At 41.8% G+C, this 26,040-nt stretch overlaps 1 protein-coding gene across 11 annotated transcripts in view; it reads left to right on the forward strand.

Moving 5' to 3' along the window:
* Positions 1 to 26,040, forward strand: part of PCDH15 (protocadherin related 15) — a 684,798-nt gene that overhangs the window by 375,331 nt on the left and 283,427 nt on the right. For 9 of the 11 annotated variants that reach the window (XM_071811575.1, XM_071811570.1, XM_071811573.1 and 6 more), the window contains one exon: positions 13,990 to 14,096. In XM_071811575.1, the coding sequence (XP_071667676.1) occupies positions 14,018 to 14,096 (79 nt within the window). In that variant the 5' untranslated portion in view covers positions 13,990 to 14,017. Of the gene's footprint in view, positions 1 to 12,473; positions 12,649 to 13,989; positions 14,097 to 26,040 lie in introns of all 11 variants that reach the window. The other 2 variants (XM_071811571.1, XM_071811568.1) reach the window with 1 other exon arrangement.

Genomic DNA, 26,040 nt, shown 5'->3' on the forward strand with positions numbered 1-26,040 from the left:
CCTCTTTGGGCACCAATTCCCCCTTTCTCCCTTCAAAGATTTCAGAAATCCAGTTATTATTTTGAGTTGAAAGGGAAAAGCTAGAGCAAGCTTTAAGAAATGGTAGAGCCCGCTGTTGGGTCATTTGGGGTACCTAAGGAATTTGAAAAATATGTGCTTCATTAAACTTGCAGTTTGGATCAAACCTGGGAAAATCTGGGAAAACTCACATAGTGGTTAATATTTTTTGCTAATGCTTTTCAAATGGAACAGTCTGGTCTTCAGGAGGCTTTGAGGAATACTTATGTTTGTGGGGAACCAAGCAAGCTAGTTTTTTAAATGTCTATTTTTAAAAATGGGTTCAGTCACAAATTGTTTTTCGAAGCAATTATAACGACACCGAAAGTAGAGCACAGTTCCGAAGAGCAGCTGTGTTGCATGGGTGAATTTCCTATGTCTTTCCGTTATAAAACTGTGTGGTTTCACACGGGGATTGCCCTAACACCGCCTGTATATTGTAGTAGAAGACTAGGATGTCTTGTGAGTAATAGCTGATTTCATGTTCAAATGTAGTACCAATTGCAATGCTAGATAGCCTTGTAGTTGGGGAAGGACCTTTCCCTGTGGGAGTTTATTTAAAAGAGACATTTATGCTGACCAACATAGACTTGTGTAACTTGTCAGCCCCCTGAGGTTTTCCTGATGGGACGTCTGCTGAACCAGGTTTTGCAATCTGCCCGCATCAGATGTGTTTTCAGATATACGTAGCGTTTCTGATTGCATTACTAAATGATACCTAAAAATATATAGATATTTGCATTTTTGCCTCTTTGCATTTGTTCTGAGCAAGGTTGAAATGATGATTGAAACATTGGGTAAATGGTGCATGCATAAAAGATTTGAGGAGAACTTCAGCAGAACTTTGAAAACACTCACACTGCGAGAGTGTAGAAGGCTGTCTGTAAAGATGTCTGAAGAGATTAATTTCAATAAAAGGAGAATATGTTTTAGAGTGCTGATGGAGATTGCCAGCTCTGAAGTGATTTGTAGCTACCTAGGTTAACTGCAGATGTATGTTGCTCTAGGATAAGTGTGCTTAATATTTGGAAGAGTTGCTGCCTTCCCATCTCAGTAGGTTTCCCATAGCAGAGGAGGTTTAGCCAAAGCTGGGTCTTCATGACCTTTTTTCAGTGTTAAGTTCATTATTGCTCTCATTCTTTCTTTGATTTCTTTCTTTTCCCCTCTGCCATTTGAAGGGGGTTGGCAAAAACTGAAATCCTGGCCTATAGTTATTGAACACCATCAATCCAATTACGTTATTGAAACTGTTTCTTGGAAAGAATCTGGTCTCAGCAAATTTAAAATCATCTCATGCCTTCGAGGTGCAATTTCTGAGAGAGCACTAATGATTTAAACTTGAAAAATGAAGTGAGGCTGTACAGCAGCATTCATGTCATTACTGTGATGTGTCCCCCAAGGGCAGCTGTGTCCTCGGGGCAAGTTGCAGTGCTTGTGCCATGGATCCTATTGTGTATGATTTCTCAAAGGTTGGTACTACATCCATATAGATTTTTACCTTGATTTTGATGACTTGCCTCAAGACAAGACTCCATATTGTTAGAATGATATTTTGCCTTAAAGGAGATCTTTCCAGTTTTCTTTCTTCGAGAGAAACACCTCGCATCACGGTTGCTGTGCGGATTAGCAGTGAGCTGCAGGAAAACGTCCACGGTGGTGCAGTAATGCATCTGTGTGTTCAGAGCAAAACACACAGCGTCCCCACCAAATGAGCCCTGGCATTAAAGCAGCAATCTCTGCCTTTGGGAAAGCAGTCAGACCTTTGGGGAACCGGCTGCCTGCTAGCCAAGAAAAGGCCTTCACTGTTACTTTCAAGTCTATCTTTAAATTGTGCGTTGAGGAGAAGTGCTGTACTGTGTATGGTTGGTGTCTCCAAGGCAGCACTGCTGCTTAGGAACCTCTGCTGCTCTAATTGCTCTTTATTGCATAATAACGGAATTGTGGGGCTTTCTGCAGGCATATGGTGTGAACCCCGGGTTTGGCATCTCAAGGTATAGGATTTCTGTCCTTGCCATGGACTGCAAAAAACGTGGGTAATTTGCCACCGGGAAGATGCATTTCAAAAGAGAAAATAGTCTTGTTGCTCACAGTCTTGCTTTCACCTGTTGAGGACTAAATGAAAGTGTGGATTATTTCTTTTTACTTCCTCTGCTGTATTTGATTTAGTGGATTTTAACTCCTCCTCTCTTGTAGGCTGGAAACTCATTCCTCCTTCACATTTGCAGCATCGCGCTACAGTAAGAGATTCAAATATTCAAAGATGCTTTTTTTTTTTCCTAGAATGGAACCGGAAGAGATAGGTCTGATCATATAATTTCATTAAATATTTGGCTTTTAGAATAAAAACTGTGTTATGAATGTGTGAGGGACAAAGTAGTATCAGAGAGCCTCTCTAGGCTGTGTTATCACTTGTAGTCACGTTGCCAACTACAGCTGTTCTGAGTCAGGTTACTCTTGAAACAGCTGGATTTAAGCCCAAGGTTCACAGAAAACTGGCTGTTTTATGCTCAGGTGTGGAACCTTCTCTGCATTGGGCGCTGAGAGCCAAAGTGATGCAAGTCAAGGAAAAGAGGCAAGGAGAAGAAAATTCCTTGCTTGGAGCAATTTGGAACAAGTGTGAGGAAACACTTCTCTTAGGGGTTTTATATCCTTTACTAAATTTATAACACACAGCTGGGGGAAAGAAAAGTTCGAGCATAGGACTTAGCAACTGAACGAAGCCTTGTTCAGCATATACTCCTCTGTTATTGCATGTTTTGGAGACAGTGAAAAGCAGCCTGGGCCGTGGCCTGGGTTGCACTGCATGGTTATTCTCCCTTGGCTCCTGCAGGCAGTTTGCAAAAGCCCTGAAGCACAGAATAATCTTGCCTTAGTTCATACAGAGGTAACTTAACAGGGAGTAGAATTGGTTGCTTGCCCTGTCCTGATGAATTCCTGAGCAAACCCAAAGTTCATGTGTGTCACGGAGGCACCCCGAGGTTCATTCAAGGGACAACAGGGTCCAAACCAACTTCTATTAAACCGGTGAGAAACAGGGTTTAGCACTCCCGAGTGACTTAAATACAGGTTCGGATATCAGTTGAGGAAATGATGAAGGGGCAGTAACCAATACAACAGGCGGTCCACAGAGTGCATGCACGTGGTGTCACGAAAACAATGCTGGAGCCGTCTCTGAGTCTGGGAAGAGTCCACACTGCATCAACACAGTGTGGGGTTATTTTAAAGGGATGCATGTATTCGTAGTGAGTACGGGAAGTGTACACTTGTGATTCTGCGAGGCTAAATTTATAATACACTCGCAATCCTGCGAGCGTTAATTTACTTACACATGCAAATATGCACAGAATGCTACACATGCTTATGTGGAAGCACGGGAGGAAAATACACTCATGATTGTGCAAGGAAATAATTTAAAGTCCGTGTACAAATGTGCACGGAAAGTTACTCGTGCTTGTATTAAGCATGGAAAGTTACACGTGCATATGTGCACGGAAAGTATAAATATATTCGCAGTCCTGCGAGGGTAAATTTCTAATACACTCGCAATCCTGCGAGGGTTAATTCACTCACACCCGTGGCAGCGAGGCGAGCGGAGTCTCCGTCCCGGGGAGGGGGCTCTCGGCGGCAGCATCTCGCTTGTGGTCCAAGAGATCGTGCACAAGGGGCGGAGTCTCAACGAGAGTCGCGTTTTTATTGGCTGATCAGCTCTGACGTGGCCATTCCAGAAGCTTCTCTGCACCCACACCCTGGCTGTGGGTGCCCCTGAAGCCTCCAAACATCCCCGCACGGGCCGCGGGCGCCCAGCGGCTCCCTGGGCCTCGGCACCGCCTTCTCCTAACGGCCCTGCCAGGGGCTCTGGGGCCCAACAAAAGAAGCTGTCAGCTCAAACGGCAGAGACAGAGGGAGATGTGGCTGCTCCTGCCATACTGAAGGAGGGAGGGGGAGAGAAGGGGGGGTTTGCATCCTGCCACAATGTGGAAGAGATTTATTTGTTTTTGTTCTTGCTTTTATTTCTGCCTGTATTCCTGTAGTACGGAAATATTACAGCGTCAAGTGAAAAAAGTGCTACCACAGCAGTTTTGTTAACCAAGATTTCAGTCGAAATCTATTTCTCTTTCTTGTGATAAGTAATCCTTGGGCTTGTTTCTCAGAGGAGGGGGTGATCTTTTGGGGTTTCTTGTCCTCTTTGAGAAGTATTAGGTCCCATAGTGTCTTAAAGGGAGTTGAGGTGGCCTTCCTGGTGTCTCTTTCTGAAATTACGGCAGTGAAAACAGCATTTAATGCTCTAGTGGTTTTCTTTTGTCCTTTATAATGTCATTATAATTTAGGTCCTACTTCTCTCTCTTCTAATGCTCCCAAGCATGTTGTTTACTGTAGCTCAGTGCCATTACACTGCCCGCTATCCGTGCTGCCTCCTCGGAGGGAAAATAGGGAAAAAGCTGACAAATTCAGAATCCCTGTTTGCATCCATGAATATCTTATTTGTCCCAGCGTGCATTTTTATCCAAATGGAAATTCATTCCTTGCCTTATGAAGTATACCGGAGCCATATCTCTCTTTACAAGGCCATCCTAAAAGCCCAACTGGAGGGAGAAGCGTGGGAGGTACCGCTCAATCCCAGGAGAGCTGCTGATCCATCGAATACCAGCCTAGATTGAAACCTGTCTCTTTTCTGATAATAAAAGAAGACTGGTCTTTAATTTTTATCATTAGGATGAATGTTTTCTGTAATTCTGGAGCCTGCTTTATACCTTATCATCCTGACAGCCTCAGGATGCTGTGCAAGAAGGAATGATGCACCAGAAGTGGGAATGTGACTTCATCTGGCACTGTTTAGCCATAATTCCTCTACAGGTCATCTTGATGATGCAAATTATCAGTATATGAATGCATTTTCCTCTTGCTTCAAAGGAAGTGTCTAGGATCATGCCTAGAATCTCGCTCTCCTACCTGTATCAAAAATCACGCCTCCTTGAGTCCATTCCACTTTCCTTGTTGTCATCAGACCTCAGCAGTGAGCAGCGCTCTGGGCTTGGTGTGTTCGCAATTCTGAGCTGCCTGCTGTTTGGAGATAGTAAGAGTTTCACCGGCATCTTTCAGGTTCACCGTTGTCAGATGTCTAGGTAGTAAGATTACTTCTGGAGGTGTTGTGATAAGAACAGTTTCCGAGATGGGTTGGCATGACTCCCTTGAATCGGGCCAGCCCTTACCCAGCTGTCCATCCTGAACTCCTGTATCGATTTTCTTCTTGGGTTGTCTCCTTGTGAGGGTCAAAAAATGTTTATGTTGGGGCTACCACTGCTAAATCTTGGGTCGAGTTATATTGCTCCGGGTAGGAAGAGTATCTTCAACCCCTAGTTTATAAAGCTTGGTGTGTTACTCAGGACTGAGCTTGCGATTTGACTCACGCAGATGCTCTGTGGGGGTCAGCAAGCATCGAAGTTGTGCTGGCCATTTCCAGGTTCTATTCAACTTAACCTCAGCTTAATGACTTCTAAACACATTTTTTTATGGCATTCATGGAAATGTCAGCTCGGTAGCAATGAAAATGTCAAGTAGGATGCTGGGAGTGAGTAGGAGAGGGAGAGAAAGTTATCAGGCAGGTGTTGCACATCTGGAAAGCTGGCTGCATGCTGGGGTGCATTTACTGGTTCTTTCTGCCCATTTTCCCCCAGCTGGGCTCAGTCAGACACAAAGTGATGGGGGTAAGGATGCTGTTAGAGACTGTCAAACGAGGTGGGTTTTCTTTCCTTTATGAGATGTTACAGGAAGTTGCTTCAACTATCTTATTTACTTAGCGATCTTTTGAAATAAAAAAACCCAACATGTCTCTGTTTTTAAGTATTACTCTGATGCATAATTGCTGTGGTGTTAGAGCTGTGAAAGCTCTTTGGCAGTATGTAGTGCTATTGGATTTCTTTTAGATATATTATTTTTACTTGAATATTTTGTTCGGTGGTTAAAGATGGGTATTTGTAAACCCATTTTGGCCAAACTTCTTTGCTGCAAATGATCACTGATACGGTAACTACAAGTTAAGTATCTAAGCAGACTCTTAGGTGTCTTTTGCTCAAATAAATTGTTTAACCTGTTCCAATGTACGTGCTGCATTTCTTACTGAAATACAGGAACGTTTCCAGTCCCCAGCGCAGGCACAGGGAGCTGGGGCAGGCTCTGTGTCGCCAGCTGGCCCTGAATGAGAGCCCTGTGCACATCCAGCCCCCAGCGCATCAGCACAGACCCCCACCCACCCACAGCAGCTGAGTCACCAACAGGTGCAGCTGGACAAAGCAGCTGATAAAGGCGAGATCAATTCCTCTATTCATCAGCGCGCATAAGCGCTTTTCAGATTCTCCAAGGTTGGAAGGGAAGGATTTGCTTGAAAGATGTGCGGACTGTCTCAGAATAGCCAAGGAAAGCTGGGTGTGCGAGAGAGCTGTCTGTTCTTTGGGTGAAGGAAAGCAGGAATGAGCAAAATGCAGGAAATGGAGAAGCTCAAATGCTGAGTGTTGGGGCTTGGTGTTGCAGCACTGAGGTGTACGGGTGTCGGGAGAACCGGAGACTCTGGAGATGGAGATACATGCTCACCGAAGGGCTAACAGGCCATTGGAGTGATGAGGAGGGGAGATACAGTTGGTATGGAACGCGATTGATACTCTAAAATACTCCTTTCAGCAGTTCGATGCAGCACCACGTCGAGGTGAACCGCATGTTACTCATCATGCCCCAGACTAGTTCCCGTAAAGAGATTTTAGACCTGTACAGTATTGCCGTGAACCATATGGTGACCTACAGAAAATGGGAAGAGAACAGTAACTCCAAAGTGTCAGAAAACATTTAACATTCAGACTTGTTTTCACATGGACCAAAACCTGTGCCGTATTCAAATACAAAGCCTCTTGTCACCAACAACTGTGACCACTTTAGAATGAACCGGTTGCTGAAGTACCATTGTTGGTCAAGAAACCAGTTTCTGGCATAGTGCTATTTGTAGTCACTTTTGCTTTCTCTGAGAGACTGCAAATAATAAGATGTAGATACTAACACCTCAGGAATACATTTAACTTTCCACTTAGCTATAGCTTGATTCAGCATGGTTGCAGATATGGGTAGCAGCAAACAATCATTGAAGCTTAAAAAAACATTTTTAAAATAAGTACCAAGGCCTCATATTTGTTCTGAAACGGTTTGTTTTATTTTCAGGGAATACTGTTCAATTTCGTTGTCTTGATTTTTGATGGGCAGATGTAGAGAGGGAACTGATATTGCAGCTTCTGGGAAGGCTTTTAAAAGCAGAAGAATAAATATGTGAAAACATGACCAAATACTTCACCACCTCCTTTGCATAGTGGCCGACAAGCTGAGAAAGCAATCAAAGTATAATCAAAACAAGTAATTGCGTCTAATTATGTTCTTATCTACTAAGAAGTGATAAGAGGGGTTTTTAAAGATAAGATCCCCCAAAAACGCTAGGAAGGAAAGTGATGGAGCTGGGGAGTGAAAGGGCACTTGAGGATGATTGGCGTGATGTCAAATGTGGAAAATCTTGGAGAGTGGAGGGACATAGGAGAGAACACGAGGGTTTGGACGTTGTGTAATGGAATGTGTGAGGCTGGTTAACGTCCTGACACCTGCTCATGTGCTTGGGTGAAATAAGGGATGTAGCTGCTGGTAAACGCGTAGCAGAGCATGGTAACTGATAATGCATGGAGTCATCTAGTAAACAAGGAACCGATAAACATGAAACTTGCTATTTACTGCAGTTTCCTAGAAAAGAAACCTCGTTTCTTATTACATAGTTAAACTGATGAGGAGTGTGGAGCGTTGTTAGGAGCAGCATTAGAAATGGGATTGCAGCTAACTCTCAAGGACTCTTCTTGGTGGGGTTTTTTTTAGCAAGTTTTGTTATAAATAGTAATTACAGGTAGTTTAAGAACCAGCTGCTTTAGAGTGGTTTAGAAGTGGAACATGCATATTTCCAGAGAAACAAATGACAACAGAAGACACCTCTAAACCTTCTCAACTTTCTTTACTGCTACTTAGTCCATAGCTTGGAGTGTGGCCGTACAACAACTCGGATAGTTCTTTGGCTTAACCAGCCTTCCTAGTTGTAAGCTGGCCTCATTTCCAAGGCTGATTTTAAAGCTTCTGGCCCAGTAATGTGCAGTAACAACCTCCAACTTGGCATTGAAGCAGCTGAACATGATGTCTGTGTGTACGTGCTGTATGCTTATGTTGTATGCGTGTTAATTCTGAAATGTCATTGTGTTGAACTATTTTAACAGAGCTAAGAAAAACCTGTAATTACTCCAGGGCGTGTTTAACGCTGCTTTTGATGTGTGTTGACTAAAAGGCAGGTAGAACCAGTCCTTTTCTAGAAAGCTAGACTCTGCTTTGACAGCTTTGACTGATTTAAATCTTGTAAATACAAAATCTCCAGGAGAAGATAAACTCGGCTTGAGAAAATGTTATTTTCTTCAATACAATAAACTCACTTAACATCATTTTGGACATTTCCATTGCCATAACAAGTCAGATTTGAGCCTAAATTGGTTTCCAAAATCCAGCATTCTTTCCACTGCAGTGGTACCGAGATCTTCCTTAGTTTTCACTTCAGAAAGCCTGTGATTTGCTCCTGTTTTAAGTAAGTCCAGTGAATTATCCTTGTAGAGAAACGACTCTGGCAAGAGAGAAATTGAGAGGTTTCTGGGATATCATCCAATACTTGTCTTGCAGTAAAAGCAAAGAAGCCAGTCTTTTACTTTGTACTTTTATATTACAATATATTTTCATTATTAACCAGTAAAATAGCCTGTGCTTTCATGTATAATTTAAGCTTTGTGTGCATATTTTGCAGAGATAAAGGTTATTGAAGAACTAACTTAAGTACTTCTGACTAATATAGCTTCTATTGCTTTTAATGTTTTTATGTTAAGCAGTTGGGAAAGTGAACATCAAGTACAAATGACTCTTTAATTGGAAATAATTGAAACTACTAGTCTTTAGAAGAACATTGGCAAGGAGGAATGGATGAATTATTGGAATATACATACAGAGAATTTTAACTTGCAGATGGAAGTATCTTTAGATCTTCCTATAAATGGCCATTGGATTTTTTTTCCTGAGTTCTTGTGTATTTGCTTTCTACAAATGCTCTCTCCAAATAAGGCGAAAAACTCAAGACCTTGGCAAGCACAATACAGGAGAAGAACCACAAATGTAGTATTGATGCTCCTCTGTTTTTAATCCATTTCTTTATGTGGAATAGATCCATAGGAATGGCTGCAGGAAATGGAGTTGTGAGCATGCTCCATCTTGAAACTCGATGTTAGAAAAATCTTTGTATTACTGAAAAATGTTATTTGAGAAGAGTAAAAGCCATCCCAGTTGTGCTCATTCTACAGCTTGGAAGAACTATATGTGTGGAGCTTACCCAGCTGCATTGGGATGGATATTAAAGCAGTGACCTTAGGGAAGAATGGCATTGGCACAAACCAGAGTTGCTTTCCTTTTTTTTATTGGTCGTTTCTTGTGTTTAAATAATATTTTAGAAGTGTGTTTTGTTTTTTTTTTTTTCCCCTCAGCTTGACAGTTCAACGTAATTGTTTCAGCCACAGAAATAAAACATTTGAGACATATAGTTTAATGGACCATAGCTTTAACCAAGCCAGCAATACTGTCAGACTATAAAGCAAATTCATCTCCTCTTTGGCTTCCGTAAGACCCTTTTTTCTGTTTCTGCTGACATTTCTGATTTATCGTGGCACCAGTTCTCTCTGAATGAGCATTTGCACTTGAGAGGCTCTCTGGTTTTGCGTCTTCAATCTATAGAAGAGTTCATCTGATCAGTAATGATACAGATGAGCCTCATCATAAAACTGTCCACTATGATTTTTCCTGTGTTTAAACAATTCAGTACCTTATACTTTTAAAACCAGTTTATTATGTGCTTTGATATGTTATTACAATTTTATTGTGGAAAGAGCAACAGCAGTAAGCAGGATGTATAACTTGTGACACTTGAAGAGTTGTAGCTGGTTGTATAAATTAATAACATACATGTAAATGAGAATTTAATTGTTTTCTTAAATGCTGTATTATCCATCCAACCATGGCAGTTTCCCAGGAGCTATTGTTTTTGACATATATATTAAATAGCAAATATTTGTTTACTTGTCTAATGAATTAATATGCACCTAATGGTTTATTTTAAAATACGCACTTTTTGCTGCAAACTCAGTCCAGAGTTTAGGTTTTTCTATTCAAATTGGGTTAAGTGTTTAAAAACACCGAAGCTCTGTGTTCTGCTGCAATTTAGACTCCAGTTTTGGGTTAAGAGTCCCTTATGGATGGTGGTTGTGGAGGGTTTGAGTGTTTGAACACTGGTTCTTCGGTCTCTCTTATCTCCCAACCATGTGAACGACTCTCTTGCTTTTTTTTCCCCTCCCTTGCATGTCTTTCCCTGAAAAGTTAACTTTCTTTCATGAAGAATAATTTCCACTCACAACGTGGCATTCGAGCACGTTAGCATGTACCCAATTTCAAAAAACCTTCCATTTTATTTCCATAGCGAGCACCATTCTGTATGGGTATTATGAAATATTCTTTACCCCAGCCATGCCTGGCTGTTTATTTTGAGTCACTTCAAATGAACGCAATGCTTTTAAGTACCGTAATAACACCCGATCTTGAAGTACCTAAGTTTAAGGTTACTGTTATATCAGTGGACCTTAAATATATTACAGGTTGCTTGGGTGTGATAGCTCATATTTGATATTTAGGGGATTTTTCATTCACTTTTGTCCCCTCTTAAAATTTGTTTACGTGTTTCTCACATAGATGGTCTTGATAAGTAGTTGGTGTTTTGGCTGATTCAGTAACTACGCTGGCGAGAGGGGAAAAGAAAGCCAGAAGTGCTTGAGTGTATAACTTCTTGTTGCCCATGGGGACATCAAACTTTATAATTCTGTTGTAGCAACATAATGTTTTCCAGGATAACACTTAGTCCCGTAGACATACTACACGTTCTTAGTTGACAGATCTTCCGTCTGTCATCAATTGCTAATTGTCCTCTGCCCTGAAAAACTGCGCATCCGGAGCCCAGTTTCTTACGGATTGTCTGCCTCTGGGGCCTTGGGAGTCTCTTGCGCTGTGTCGGGAGCTATTTCTGAGTTAGCAGAGTCTGTTCAACTTGAGGAAAAAGGGGGACCCGTTTTCATTCTGCTGTATTGCAGTTGCACCTAGAGATGCTTATTCTTAGAGCAGCCGTGTTGCTATCCTCGTGGTTCACTTGACATTTCATCAAAATCAAAGAATAAATCTGCCAAGCTTCTGTCCTCAGCTCTCTCCAGACTAGAGTCAGCTCACGGACGTCAGCCGAGCTCTGAATAACTTGCTAAAATAGAACGTCGTGATTGGAGATCTGGATTTCTTCTCAAGGTTGGAAAATAAAATAGCAGAGGCCTCTGAAGTGTGTCTGTGCATTTCTGTCTAGGTCTTCTGTGCGTTCTGCATATGGATGTGATCCTTCTTAGCCTGACCTGAAGGAACAAAGTTTCCTGAAGCTCTTGTTTCTGGGGTTTGAGGTGTAAAAGGTTGGAAGCAAATGTGATGGAATGTAATAATGCTGTCTGCTTGAACTGAAAAAGCGACAGAGCCACTTCTTTTAGCGTCTCCTCTTAATGTGGGAGTTAAAAATGGTGAAATACTAAGTTCACATCCTCAGAAGTTCACAGGGAGTCTTGATGATGACGTTGGGTTCCTTTGAATTCATTTGGGCAATGTGGAAACACTCAGCATTTATTTAAAAGCAGTCATCTAGAATATATATCTGTTAGGGCGGAAATATTTTTGTTGCGTTGAGGGTGCTGTTGTGAAATCCAGAATGACTTCTAAGTGTTTTCTTCGGGCCAGTGGGATCTTTGCTAACAGTTCAGTATCCTCATTTGTATAGGAGTGATAAGCCCTTTAGGAAGGGTCTGAAATTCTTATTTGGGCTGGAGTTAGAGGCAGAAACGATTGATAGAAGAGCTGGTGAAAGAGGAGGAGGAGAGAAGAGGAAGGTGGGTGGTTTTGTCTGGTTCACAGATAAAATTGCATGGCTTGAATTCATTAATTCCTGCAACCTTGAGCTGTTTTGTCAAGACTGTTGTTTGCTTAGCTCAAATGAAAACGAACAGTCCCCGGAGATCTGCAACACCTGTTAGGCCCAGCCTGCCTCCTTGTTTGAGATAAAATGTTTAAGTTACTCCAGAAATGGCTGCCTATGGCATCCAGCCATCTGCAGTGCTGCTGAGTGGGGTGGGAAGAGTCCTCCCGGGATGAAACGCAGATGGGATCTTTAACCTCCAAATGACAAGCGGAACAGTGGGTGGTGTAGGATTTTACAGTTTTGCTGCTCCCCTTTATTTTTACAGCATCGTTTGGAACCGTGGATGTTGATATTAAAATCCATCGGAAGGCACAAAGTCAACTGTGATCCGTGTCTTCCTCTTACTCTGTGGGGAGGGAACCCAGTAGATCCCACCTCTGAGTTGCCCTGGGAAACAGCCTAAATATACACAGTGTCAGCCACCTGGGAACTGAAAATATGTAAGTAAATATGGGCCACTCCATCTGGTTTATTTAATTTCCCCGCTTGCTTTCCTTATCCATTTGAAAAACCACTAGTTTTTCCTCTCAAGTTCTTGACGCGTAGTCATTTCAGTCTCTTTTTCAAGAGAGACAGTTTATATCATTGCACTGTTTCCTTCGTATTGCACAAAACGTCTTGCTATGATTTGGAAGAAATTCAGATCTTAGAGAAATTCTTGGCTGTTCCAGTAGTTAATGAAACGACGGCCTGTTGGTGTGAGTAGAAACCCTGCTTCCTTGTGGCTGGGATCGCTCTTGAGAGTGAGCTAAAGTTGGGGTTTATACCCGAAGTAGATGTATTATTTTATGTGTTGCGTGAATGAGATGCTGCCCATACATTTGTGTTTTCTATAAGCTCGACAACAGCAGCAGTTCTTCAATAATCTGTCGCTCACGGAGGATGCACCAGTGTTAGTGTGGAGAGTGGGGTCATGGCCTGTTTGTGTGGCTTGGAACGGAGCAGCAGCTCTGGAACTGCTTTAGAAAGGTGGCGATAGAATCCGAGTCAAGTACTTTGCTTGAGAAAATTGACAGCACTTAAACCCTTTTCCTACAACAGCTTGTTTTTATAGTGCTCGGTTTCTCTCCGTTTCACGTTTCCGTTGCTAGGAAGTCCATTGTATCTGTCACAGTGGTTTTTAATGTGAAGGAATGTTTTTAAATAATTCAGTTCTTGGCTAGAGAATTATGTTAATTCTCTTTATTGGAACAATAAAACAGAGCTTTAGATCACTTCCTTATGTTATTCACTCTGAATATGCTCTGGAGTTCATCCAGACCTGTCTTGGCCAGTTTATTCTCCTGGGGTTTTTTGTAAACATGTGTTGGTTGGTTTGGTTTGGCAGGTTTTTTTGGTGTGGTTTTTTGTTGTGGTGGTGGTAGGTTGAGGGGTGGTGGTGGTGGTTGTTGGTTAACATTTCTTCCTTTGCTTCCATTTCTTCCTTCCTTCCGCACTTAAACACTGATTTAAATAAGGGTAATTTTTCTGATACACCGCCTTCTCCAAAATGCTAAAGGCTAAAGCAGGAAGAATAACATAAGTATTTTATGGAAATCACAGAAATTAGCCCTGATTTAAGCAAGAAACTTGTGTTTTCTTTACTTCGAGGCCTGTGTGTACCTGATTATCAAGTTAAGGAGCATGTGTTTATCTATTGATGCTGATGGGATTCACCTTGCTTGTTTTAACAGACCTCTTACAGACTTTATATGCCATATGTAGTTGCATTCGTGAATAACTCATAATCACTCAGCTGCGCGTAGGTTGCTCGACTAACATATTGAATGTTTGCGTTTCAGCTGTGCCCTGAGTGAATCCTGACGCACCATGAGCGCGTGGCCCTGCGTGGCCGTGGGGATTGCAGCCGCCGCGCTGCTCACCACCTGCTGGGCCCACAGCGATGAAGGTGAGGGGTTTGGGGAGCCCTTCGGGCATTCGAGTTTAATTTTGTTCCCTATGGATTTGTGACTTGAAAAAGTAATTTTTGATACTTGATAGGAAAGGGAGGTTACAATAAACATCTGGGTATGTTGTCACGATTTTAAGCCTTTGATGATATTTGCAAAGCTGTTGATTTACCAGACAAGATTAAAAAAAATGAATAATCTGAAGTTATGGTTATTCGGTGTTAGACTCTGGCATTAAAATTTGTTTCTGTTCATTCATTGAACAAATATTTTAACTTGCTTTATGTGTATGTAAATCAACAGCTACAGTGCTTTGAACAGGAGCTTGAGGGAGAATAATTGTTAATGGGCTGTATATATACTTGACAAAGGACTTGAGAAAAGATCCACAAAGAGGTTCTTCTAGGGAAACAAGGCTTCAGAAATCCGGAAACGTGGCACCTACAGCTCATGGTGATCCTCACAGCATCTTTGTTGAACTTAATGCAGAAGCACCAGAAACATGTTCTGCCAGTTACTTATGGTAATTAAAAATTACAGACCTGGATAACTGATTATGATTTATTCTTTTGAACAATTTTTAAAAGTTTAAGAGCTGAGTTTGACGGACTTGTTCTTAAATACACTTGAGAATAATGAGGGGGATAAGTAAAAACTGAGTACAGCTTCAGAATAGCTGTAATGAAGTTGCTCGTTATGAACGGCGCTCACGCTTTCCTCAGCACTCAGCTGTAATAGTACATATTTATGACCTATTCTTACTGTTGGATTTTCTTTTAGAAAACTCTGTTTTGACAGTTATGAAATCCAGTAGTTTTGCTTTTGTGAGAAGTATTCTACTTGAATTTTGTTTAGGTTCTTCTGATATCAAAGATAATATTTAATTGTTCTCTAATTATTCTTTTACCTTTTGTCCCCCAGCCCTACCCTACAATGTATTTGATGTCCATAGTGTACAAGAAAACTGATTTCATGTTACCCGTTTTCAAACACTGTCGTTCTTGACACCGAAGTGCATGGACTGCTCATATTTCAGCTACTTGATCTATGCTTGGATACAATTAGCTTGCTTTTTAATAACGTATTACAGTGGAGGAGTGGATCCATTGTGCTTTGCAATGTTGGACTTGGTGATGGTTGTCAAGTGCTTTTGTGAGCAGCACAATAGTAGTTTTGGTGTTTTGTGTTTGGGTGGGTTTGTGGGTTGGTTTGTTGTCTTGGCTCATGCCATTTTGTTTACCACAGAACCCAAACTTGGTTTTATCTTTAATGCTAACATTCCATTCTGTAGTCTGAACAGAGAGGACTTTGCTTTTCAGTGGATATAAATGCGATGTGTAAAGCCAAGAGCATCCTTGCTTCACTGGGGGAAAGTTGATAAATGCTGTTGCTTGAGGACACGCAGCATTCCAATATGAAACTGGAGAATGAGCTGGCTTTGTCCTCACCCCCATGTTCAAGGAAGGGTAAATTGTGCTAAAAGTACTTCCACTATCTTCAAGGTACTTGGTATAAATACCATCATGCTATAATAGAGGAAAAAATGATATGGCAATTAATTTAAGCGGAGGTAGGATACTGATTACTCAACAAATGCCACTCAGCTAATGAGGCAATACTTACAAAGCCAATTAATTTGAAATATGTTTCTTACAGCTAAATAGAAAACCATGTTGTATGCTTGGGTCATTGCAGAGAAGCACTTTGGCACATCCGGGACTGGCAGACTAGCTCTAATTTGCAATAACAGCATTTCTAATCCAACATTTAACATATAGAAAATGCGCTCTTTTAGCGATTGCAATTTAAGAAAAGTGTAGTTATTTTAGCAGCAGAACAATCACGAATACGAACGGGAAAAATCAATTATGGCAGAAATTATAACCTGTTTATTTGCCTGTAGCGTGCAGGTTCTCTGTTCTCTGTTTTCGTGGCTGCGGCTGTGCGTGTGCAGTTGGTTGCTTCTCTCTCTCGCTGCGTTTTGGTCCATTAGCTTCTCCTTTCTCTATTTCCGATGGTTTGGCCTGACCTCCTGGCTCATCGCATCTTCCCCAACCACAGCAATTAATGATGCTACAAAGTAGCCTTAAAAACTTGATCACAGACTGCTTTGGGCTGCTTTTTTTCCTGTCCTTACTAGAAAGCTTCCCCAGAATCTGGTTTGTTCATTTGGTTAATGCCATTGTTGTGTAGAAATGAGACGATTTACTCAGGTCCAGCTGATAGTACCTGTGTAATCTGGGTCTGGGCAACACGTTTCCACCAAAGGAACATTTACAGAACAGTAATTGTCCTTTTTGGCTCTTTCATGCTCAACTAACAGGCTTCTGTTGCACAGTACCTTCTTCTTCCCCCAGTGATCCCACTAGTCCTGCTGTGTCCCGATTTTGGCTGAATTCCTCTCTTGAATGTGTTTGCTGGTGGTTGTGTTTCGTGCTCAGGTGATGTCCAGCTGTGCTTTGCTGTCTCTGGAGTTATTTCACACGGTGGTGGTTGCGCTTTGTCTTTTTCTATCATCTATAACCGATACGGGCTTTCAGGAGGTTTTTTTCGTAGCAACGTTTTTGTCAGTGGTGTCTAAGTGACGTGCAAACCAATGTCAAATTTGTGCTCGAGTTTTGTTTCCATTCGTGCCACTAATGAATTTGCTTCCTGTGTTTCTTGTTCCAATTTTTTGGTGAGCTGAAATTTCAGAGATATGTTACTGCTCATTTGTAGAGAACTCTGTGGCAGGATCCAAGCCCCCCTCTCTCCCCCTCCCTTCCCAGGTATGGCAGGAGCAGACCATCTCCCTCTGTCTCTGCCGTTTGAGCTGACAGCTTCTTTTGTTGGGCCCCAGAGCCCCTGGCAGGGCCGTTAGGAGAAGGCGGTGCCGAGGCCCAGGGAGCCGCTGGGCGCCCGCGGCCCGTGCAGGGATGTTTGGAGGCTTCAGGGGCACCCACAGCCAGGGTGGGGGTGCAGAGAAGCTTCTGGAATGGCCACGTCAGATCTGATCGGCCAATCAAAATGGGACTCTCGTCGAGACTCCGCCCCTTGTCGCGGGTCTCTCAGAGCACGAGCGAGATGCTGCTGCCGAGAGCCCCCCCTCCCTGGGACGGAGACTCCGCTCGCCTTGCCAGCGCATGTATGTGTAAAATTAACCCTCGCAGGATTGCGAGTGTATCCACTTTCCGTGCACATTTGCACGTGTGCTTTCTGTGCTCAATATGAGCACGTGTATAAATTAATCCTCGCAGAATCACGAGTGTGTTTTCCTCCCATGCTTCCACATAAGCACATGTAATATTCCGTGCATATTTGCACGTGTATTTCTTCTTACAGGATTGCAAGTGTATTATAAATTAATCCTTGCAGAATCGCGAGTGTAGACTTCCCGTACTCAATACAAGTACACGTATCCCTTTAAAATAACCCCACACTGTGTTCATGCAGTGTGGACTCTTCCGGGACTCAGGGGCGGCTCCGGCATTGTTTTGGTGAAGCCACGTGCATGCACTCTGTGGACCGCCTGTTGTACTGGTTGCTGCCCCTTCATCATTTCCTCAGCTGATATTCGAACCTGTATTCAAGTCACCTTTGGAGTGCTAAACCCTGTTTCTCACCGGTTTAATAGAAGTTGTTTTGGACCCTGTTGTCCCTTAAACGAACCTCGGGGTACCTCCGTGACAAACTCTTATTGGCTTTCAGGACAAAGTGCCCATCTGAACTGGGTCTGACCGTCATCCCATGTCCGCCAACTGTCTCCAAGTGGTACTTATCATCTTCATGCTAATCCAGCCCTTCCCACTCAGTCACTGCCTGCGGGGAGTATGTAAAATGTATAGATGAAATGCAAATACTGCCCATCCACTGTAGTCCCTTAGTATTAAAAAATAAACCCCTTCAAACATTATTAAAAAGCCAGTTATTTTGTTAAAGAATTATCACATTAGTCTCAATGAAATATTGATGAGCCCATTCAGTGTCTTCTTCCAGTGGTTTATTTGTAGTATTCTTTTGCTTAATCATATGGTATACCAGAATAAATGTAAGTCTGGGGGTGGATGGGGAGCGTGGTGGGGTCTTGTGTGTGTGTGTTTGTATATGTGGGGGGGGTTTGTTTCGAATTTTTTATAAGAAATCTAGTTTTATGATGCCTACTGCCCCTCGTCCACTCTCGTCCAAGCAGGAGAAGGACTGCAAGGATTTTCTTTAATTTTATTTTTTCTGCCCAGTAATATTTTAGCTTAAGTAAAAGTTGACATGTCAGTTACAGCCTTGCAATACATGAAATTAGGTCAGCTCCAATCTCATCTTTTCAGTACTACTCTATTAACTTCAGAGACAAACTCTCAAGGTGAGAGCAGCAGTGAGGAGCAAGGGGAAACCTGGGCTAAAATGCCTTTCTTCATTTATTTTTCTCATGAATCCAATGTATATGAGTAGAAGAAACACTTAAGCAATTGTTCAGTCAGTAGAGGAGGCTGCTGGATTGAGCAGCTGTCTGCGTGCACTTCAGGCCACACCAAACCGATCCAGCAAAAATGGTCATTCGACAATTAACAGATTTAATAGTCTTGAGCGCTTAAACTTAGTATGTGTTTGTCACGAAGGACAGAGCCGTGCATTTGTGGGTGCTGATAATTTATTCTTTACTCTCCAAAGTTGAAAGAAAGGCAAAAATAATTGTTATCACTGTTTAAAAACAAAAGAAAACCAAAAGCAAACCTGAAGTTCACCAGCAGAAGTTGCAATGATTCCGTTGCGCAGATTTTCAGAAACGTTTAATGGGATCGTGAGTTGTGGTGATCTGTTCAAGATAGCGGCATCTTTGAAGGATATTTGAAGACAATGATTTGTTGTGCTGTTTTTAACCTGAAGTTGACTCGTTTCCCCTTTTAATAAATAAAAAGTTTGAGAAGTCCCTTATGTTTCACTCAAAGATTTTCAGCTGTAAAACAAGGATGCTGACAGAAGCTCTCAATTAATACACTTGGAAATGAGACCGTCTCAGTCCTTTGGTTATCTTGTAATGCAGGTGCAAATTTGGATTGTGTTTTGGGGAAGGAAGGGAAACTGAAATATAAGATAGTAGATATTGCTTGTTGTCCTCACGCTAACGAAGGCCCTTGAAGGGCTGAAGGTTTGGTTGTTAGGTTTGGTTTGGTTTTGGCCTCTATATCAAAAGAACAGAAACTTCCACTCCTGCCTCCTTTTGCACATTGAAACAAACAAAACCAAGCCGGCACTTGAGCAGCTGGAGCTTGCTGGGTGCATTTCCCATTGGTTCTGTATGCTGAGCTGGCTCTGCCTACAGCAAGGGGCGGGGGACTGCAAGGTGGAAAGGCTTAATCGCAGTTCTAGCTCAGTGCAGTTAAACTGGGCTCTCCTGAAACTCAGGCTTCGCAAGGTGCGTGGGCCAGGCAGTAAGGAACACACCTTTTGCCAAATCCAACACTTAGAACGTGTTGAACTAAAGGAGATTAAGTCCATCTATAAGTTAGTGCTGGCATCCGAAATGTAATAAAATTGAGGCTAATTGAAAGGTTTACTTATCCAAATATGTGTTTTGCTTTGTAAGAGGTAACCAGATTTTTATTGTTATTATTCATGTGTAAGGAATAGCCATGTAAATAGTTTCTCCCCTGAATGGGTGGTTACTTTCTAAATAAGGGGTTTTGTGTGAAAAACAGAACTGTGCAGTCCCCTTCTGCCACCAGGATTGTTCAGGCATAAGCTCCTTCAGCTCATTTTCTGCTGCCTGGGCTCCCCTCTATTAGTTACTGTCTTCTATTCAGTCTAACAGAGTCTCATGCTACAAAAATTGAATAACTAAAAGACCTCACAAATCACTTTAAGGGACTACTTTGAAAACAAACCAGTTTTAGATCTTGATCTATTACTGTTCGGCAAGAAATTAACTGGGGAAAATGCATATTTGAATACACTTAACCCATTTATCATTCCCTGAGCCCTATACTGTATGTAGCCGGTGAAGGAGGAGAAATGCAAAGAGGTGTTTGCCTGAGGGCTGCCTGGGAAGCTGCTGTTCTTCACAACACAAGTCATTCATTTGCTTGTTTTATGAAAACCCGCTGCTTTTGGTTAGGAGCTCTGGCGCTTGGCTCTGCACTGATCCTGAAAGAAACAAACCTGTCCTTGATGTCTTTGAGTTGGAGTTCAGCCATGAGTTCCTCTGAAGGGTTTAGTTGTTCAAAGTGTAATTGGTGGCATGTCCCAAAGTGCTGCTGACAATGCTATGGGTCTGAAGAAGGTCATTTTACCTTTGGCAAGAGGCGAGTTAAATCCATGAAATATGGTTATCACGAACAAGGGTTTGTCTTGCCTTTGGGGTTGATTACTTGGTAAGTCTGGACCCCCTTTTCCACAAATACTGCTTTAGTTTTTGAAGTAAGCGCGTTTGTAATCTGGCCTATAGTGTCAGGTGAATAAATGCCTTTGACTCCTGCAACAGGTAGGACTATGATATTAATATTTAATGTGAATTTATGGAGCAAATAGAATGAACTCAAAGATTTTTGTCTTGAAGACTTTTGCCTTGATGCACAGATTTGATCACTGGGTTTCCTCCTAGGCAAATACTCTTATCTCTTCTATGGAATCCCAGAATGTGAGGGGTTGGAAGGGCCCTGGAAAGCTCATCCAGTGCCATCCCCCCATGGAGCAGGAACACCCAGCTGAGGTTCCACAGGAAGGTGTCCAGGCGGGTTTGAATGTCTGCAGAGAAGGAGACTCCACAACCTCCCTGGGCAGCCTGGGCCAGGCTCTGCCACCCTCACCGGGAAGAAGTTTCTTCCCAAATTTGAGTGGAACCTCTTGTGTGTTCCAGTTTGAACCCGTTGCCCCTTGTCCTATCATTGGTTGTCCCCGACAAGAGCCTGGCTCCATCCTCCGGACACTCACCATTTATGTGTTTGGAATGTCTTGTGAAAGATAAGAACTTCTGGGTTTTACATGGTGAAAGGTAAACTTTTGGATAAACATCAAAAATAGATGGATTTTTTAAATTTTTCAAGTTCAAAGGTCTTATTGAGTTAAAAAAATCTTTCCTTTACCACAGTATTTATTAGACAGTGTACGGACACATGGCAAGCCTGAAATGGTTGATGTAGACTTCAGTGAGCAGAAATCCAATATTTAAATAATATCAAATGATCATGATGTGCCTAGTTAAGCCTGATTGCAAAGTGAAGGGATGAGGGAGAGCAATTGTGTTCTCGAATTGTATTTCTAGATAAATGAGATTTCTCTGCAATTGAAGGCTGAACAGGTTCAGTCTGGATGACCCCAGAACGCTGATTTTTCACAGAAGGATGGACGATGGAGTGTGAGTTTGTGTGTTTACATACAATGCCATTTCACTTCGCTTTTTTTGGATTCAGTAGGGATAAACATTATTGCTTCTCATTTTAGAAATTTTAGAAACATCTCATGTAATGGAGCTTCTATTGAAGGGATTGCAAACTGTAAGGCATTTTCAAACATATTCCTGCTGAGCAGTAACTAGTTTTCTTACTTTGTTTGCTTTGCTTGATCCTGTACTGTAATATCGTTGTTTTAGTCTCTGGTTTTTAAGCTACTGATTATTTTTCCTGCAATATTGATAAAACATTAAATACTTGATTTATTTGTCCCTTATACTAGGTCAGATCCCTCTCTGTGGTGCTGTCTGTGGAGAAAAACGAGTTACTACCAAAATAATTATTTTTCCCCTTCATTTGCTAGAAAGAGCTGTGTGTATTTCCTCAATTATACTGACAAGAAAGGTTTTCTGTTAGTAGTACCATCTCGGTTTGGAACAGGAAAACAGGCCAAACAACAAGGAAGAAAACAGAATGGACTATTTTTTTTTCTTCCTCATACTATGGCTGATAATGATACTGGAGGACAGAGCACTTGGCGTGTTATATTATTCTGAGTTTATGGGGATGGGCCCCTCGGTTCAGGAAAGAGATTGAAGTGCTGGAGCGGGTCCAGAGAAGAGCAACAAGACTGGGGAAGGGACTTGAACACAAGCCCTATGGGGAGAGGCTGAGGGAGCTGGGCTTGTTCAGTCTGGAGCAGAGGAGGCTTAGAGGTGAGCTCAGCACTCTCTAGAACGACCTGAAGGGAAGTTATAGTCAGGTGGGGATTGGGCTCTTCTCCCAGGCAGTCAGCAATAGGACAAGGGGGCATGGGCTTCAACTCTGCCAGGGGAAATTGAGGCTGGAGATTAGAAAGCAATTCTGTGCAGAGAGAGTGGTCAGCATTGGAATGGCTGCCCAGGGAGGTGCTGGACTCACCGGCCCTGGAGGTTTTTAAACTGAGGTTGGACATGGCACTTAGTGCCATGATCTGGTCAATGGGCTGGAGTTGGACCAAGGGTTGGACTTGGTGATCTCTGAGCTCTTTTCCAACCCAGTCCATTCTGTGATTCTGTGATATGATACTTCTCTCTCATTCTTTTATAGAAGCAGTAGGTTTTATTAATCTTTGCAAATAATTCTTGACCCATTAGACTTCCCCCCCCCCCCCCAAAACTGATGAGGATTCTGCCATGTGAACCATAATAATATCTAATGTGAATTGTGCCAAAGTGGCTAGTGTTGGATGAAGTTGCACTAAATGACACCTTTCCAAAATGTCCATAAGTTATTCCTCTGATTTGCCGATTAAAGTGAAACAATAGGCCACCCAAACGGAAATTGGGGACTGTTATGTTTAGTATGCAGACTTTCAGATCCACAAGGCAGAAACTTCAGCTCTGTTTCCCTTCCGTGCTTTTTTTTTTCCCATCTTCCAAGTCTTCCTTTACGGCTTTTTATTGCGATATTAATGGAAAAGTCTTGGCGCTGCTTTTTATCAGCTTTCTAACAATTTGGAGGTTTTTATTAAGTGTTTCATGCTAAATATGAAACCGAAGTTTTTATCAAAGCAGATTGGGGTATATGCTTCTATGATTTTCTGGAAGGAGGCTCTAGAGAGATATTTACGATGCTGCCCTCTGAGAAGCATTTTAAGGGTTATTTGGGCCCTTTTTCCCTCTAGGCTGCAGTACAGGAGTTGTTGAAGTGGCAAGAATATTATGAATTTTTAAAAAAATTCTGTAAATGCTGTCTCATTTTTAGTAGGCACCGTTTCGTAAATGAGAGGAGGAAGCGTGAAGTTTTTCACGTGTACAGGTACATTTTGTGAGCTCTTTATTCCATTGACCTGTTGCTACTCAGGGAGGGAGAAAAAAAAAAGGCACTTACGTATCATTTGTACTCGAACCTCCCAGATATCTGATATAACATATTCAACTGTAGCAAATTTCCATAGCCTTGAATTTATTTCGGTAGCAGATATTAATCAAAGATGTTATTTTTATGGTCTTTGATACAGATTTTGTTTAGAGTGTCTTCACTAAAATGCCATGTCCTGTGTTTCTTATAGATGCAAATTCTGTTTGTCCTGATAGGAAGCTTGTTCCAGTTCAGTTAAATGGGGCATCAGGATAATGATACAGTAGGTGGAGAAGATGCTTTGACTGGATAGAGGTCAGGTTGGGAGCAGCAACTTGGAGTTATTTGTATGTTTTCTATGGGAAGGAATAGGAGGAAAAAACCCACAATACAAACAGGAGCAACAAAACACAAAAAAAAAAAAAAAAGCAAAACTAAAAGCTCCACCATAAAACCTGACTTTTCTTTGCTTGTCTAAGTAATAACTTCGTATCTTGTGTGAAATTCATGCTACTTCTCCATGTGCAATGTGCTTTGGGAATATGAAAGGTTTTAGTCAGAAATGCTCTGGAGTAATTTCTGGATTACTGGCTAATGAAGGAGAAACTGGAATTCACAGAAGAGAAGTGAAAAAGCCGTCAGGTGTAGCTCTATGGAGCTGTGGTGTTTCATCTTTCTGGGTTCACACCAGAAAGCTCTAGACAAGCCCCAAGATTTGTTTAGTTTCTGGTGCTGTTAAAATAATGAACTGCTGTGTTTCACCTTAACTCTAAAATTGTGGTTATTTTGGAGGGAGCGGGGGGAGAAAGTTGAATAGTTTTCAAGTGAAGATTTACCACTAGTTTAGAAGAAATTGAGAAATGTGTTGTCACTGAGCTCCCAATGAGACCGAGGATCCTGCAACCACCAGAAATAGCAACCAGGTTTGCTTTTGAGATGCTCTCTGAAGTCCTGAAACGTGCACCAGCCGTGTCTGTTTTTCCAACCCCAAGTGCACAACCTGTAGGGAGCAATATTAATTTTCTTTTAATGAGCTTGAGCACATGAGCAATTAAGAAGACATAATTGAATGGAGCTAATCAGGAGGACGCAGAAGCTTGCCTCTGGGATGCTGCTCAAGTCAATTGCTTCTCATATCTACAATTTTATCTGTTTAGTTAATAATGCCAATGGGTATAGAGGCACAGGCTAGTGGGTTTACAGCTCCAGGGCCTCAGCGGTTTTATATTGTCTCCAAGCTTTGGCCCTTTTATTCTGCTAAGGAGCTGGTGATTAACAGGTGATGAGCCTCATAACTTTCTGGGTGCTCAAAGACATGAGAGTGAAACTCCCGTGTTTTAAATGTCTTTGAATTGCTCAGTATTTAAACTGCAGATAAAACCAGACCTTTACAGGCATGATCTTCACACAGCTCCATCTAATCTGTAAACTTGTTACTTTCTGATAATTAAAATAGTTATTGAAATACTGACACAGATAAAGTGAGCAGAAATAACCCTGTAATGAAAAAAAAAACACCCTACACTTTGAAAACAGAAACAATCAGATATAGAAAACAATAATTAAAAAGTCCCATAGCTGTGCTCAGCTGTTTTCTTACAGTCCTTGTGGGTAGAACCTTAGTATAATTAAGTGCTAGAGGTATAAAAAGAAAATACCTTATCTGCTTGTTCTTCTCGTGTAATCAATGGCTTGGGATTTATTTTCAATTGCGCAGCTGGCTAATAGAAAATGACTCAAGCTCTCCATTGCAGTCAGGCTGGAGATGGAGCCGCAGCCCAGCGCTTTGGAGTCAGCCGTGCTGCTTCATCACTGTCTGCGCGCTGGATCACATCACAAGTAGGCTTGAACTGAGATGAGGAGGGAAATAGTCTTTGCTACTCAATGCTAAGGATGCGTTTAAAACCTACAGAAGTAGCTGAGACGCTGTGGAGAGCCACATCTAACACATGATCCATAGTCAGTTCTGCCATAAAATAGGCTCTTTTGATAGTCTTTGCAATAAGAAGCTAGACTTGCATTTCGTGTTAATTTACCTATAGTCATCAATACCAGAAGCAGATGTGTTAAGTGTTTTTGTGATGTTTCTTAATTGGTATCTTGGGAAGCACAAAGGTACCAGCACCGGGTCTGGTTTAGGAAATGTTTTCCATGTCTACAACTGTCCCAGTGATCAGCGATAGACCGAGAGGGATTTTGACACTAATTGGTGCATCCTGTAAGGTGTTTATTTTTGAAACTGTTTTCTAAGTAAGTAAAAATTGAGCAGTAAGTATTTTAAGAGTTTGGAGTCATATTGCAAGGGATATGAAACATCTTTTCCAATGCGGTAAAAAAGCATCAACTCTCTCCTTGCTGTTTATCTATTGCTTGATGGGAAAGGTTTCAGACAGCAGGTGTTGGACTTCAGTTTCACTGGTGTCATTAAAAAAAAACACACAAAAAATGATCCTGTCTAAAGTTAGTTGGTTTTTTTTAATCTAGGGTTGTAGTTTCCTTGTTTGATAGATGCTTCAAAAAGAGGCTTAAGTTACACTTCTGTGCTTTTTGCAAAAGGTTTGTTTCTAAAATACATTTTGAAGAAATACTGGAGAAGGTATTAACTCCGCACAACTTTTCTGTTCCCCCTGCCCGGTGGTGTGGCCTTTTTATTTTCAGTCAAAAGATCTGGGAGATGTTTTGTGGATTTACCTGAAAATGTAAATAATAAACTGGGCGACCAGGAAGATCAAGTACAACT

Source organism: Patagioenas fasciata, chromosome 8 (genome assembly GCF_037038585.1).
Source record: "Patagioenas fasciata isolate bPatFas1 chromosome 8, bPatFas1.hap1, whole genome shotgun sequence".
NCBI lineage: Eukaryota > Metazoa > Chordata > Aves > Columbiformes > Columbidae > Patagioenas > Patagioenas fasciata.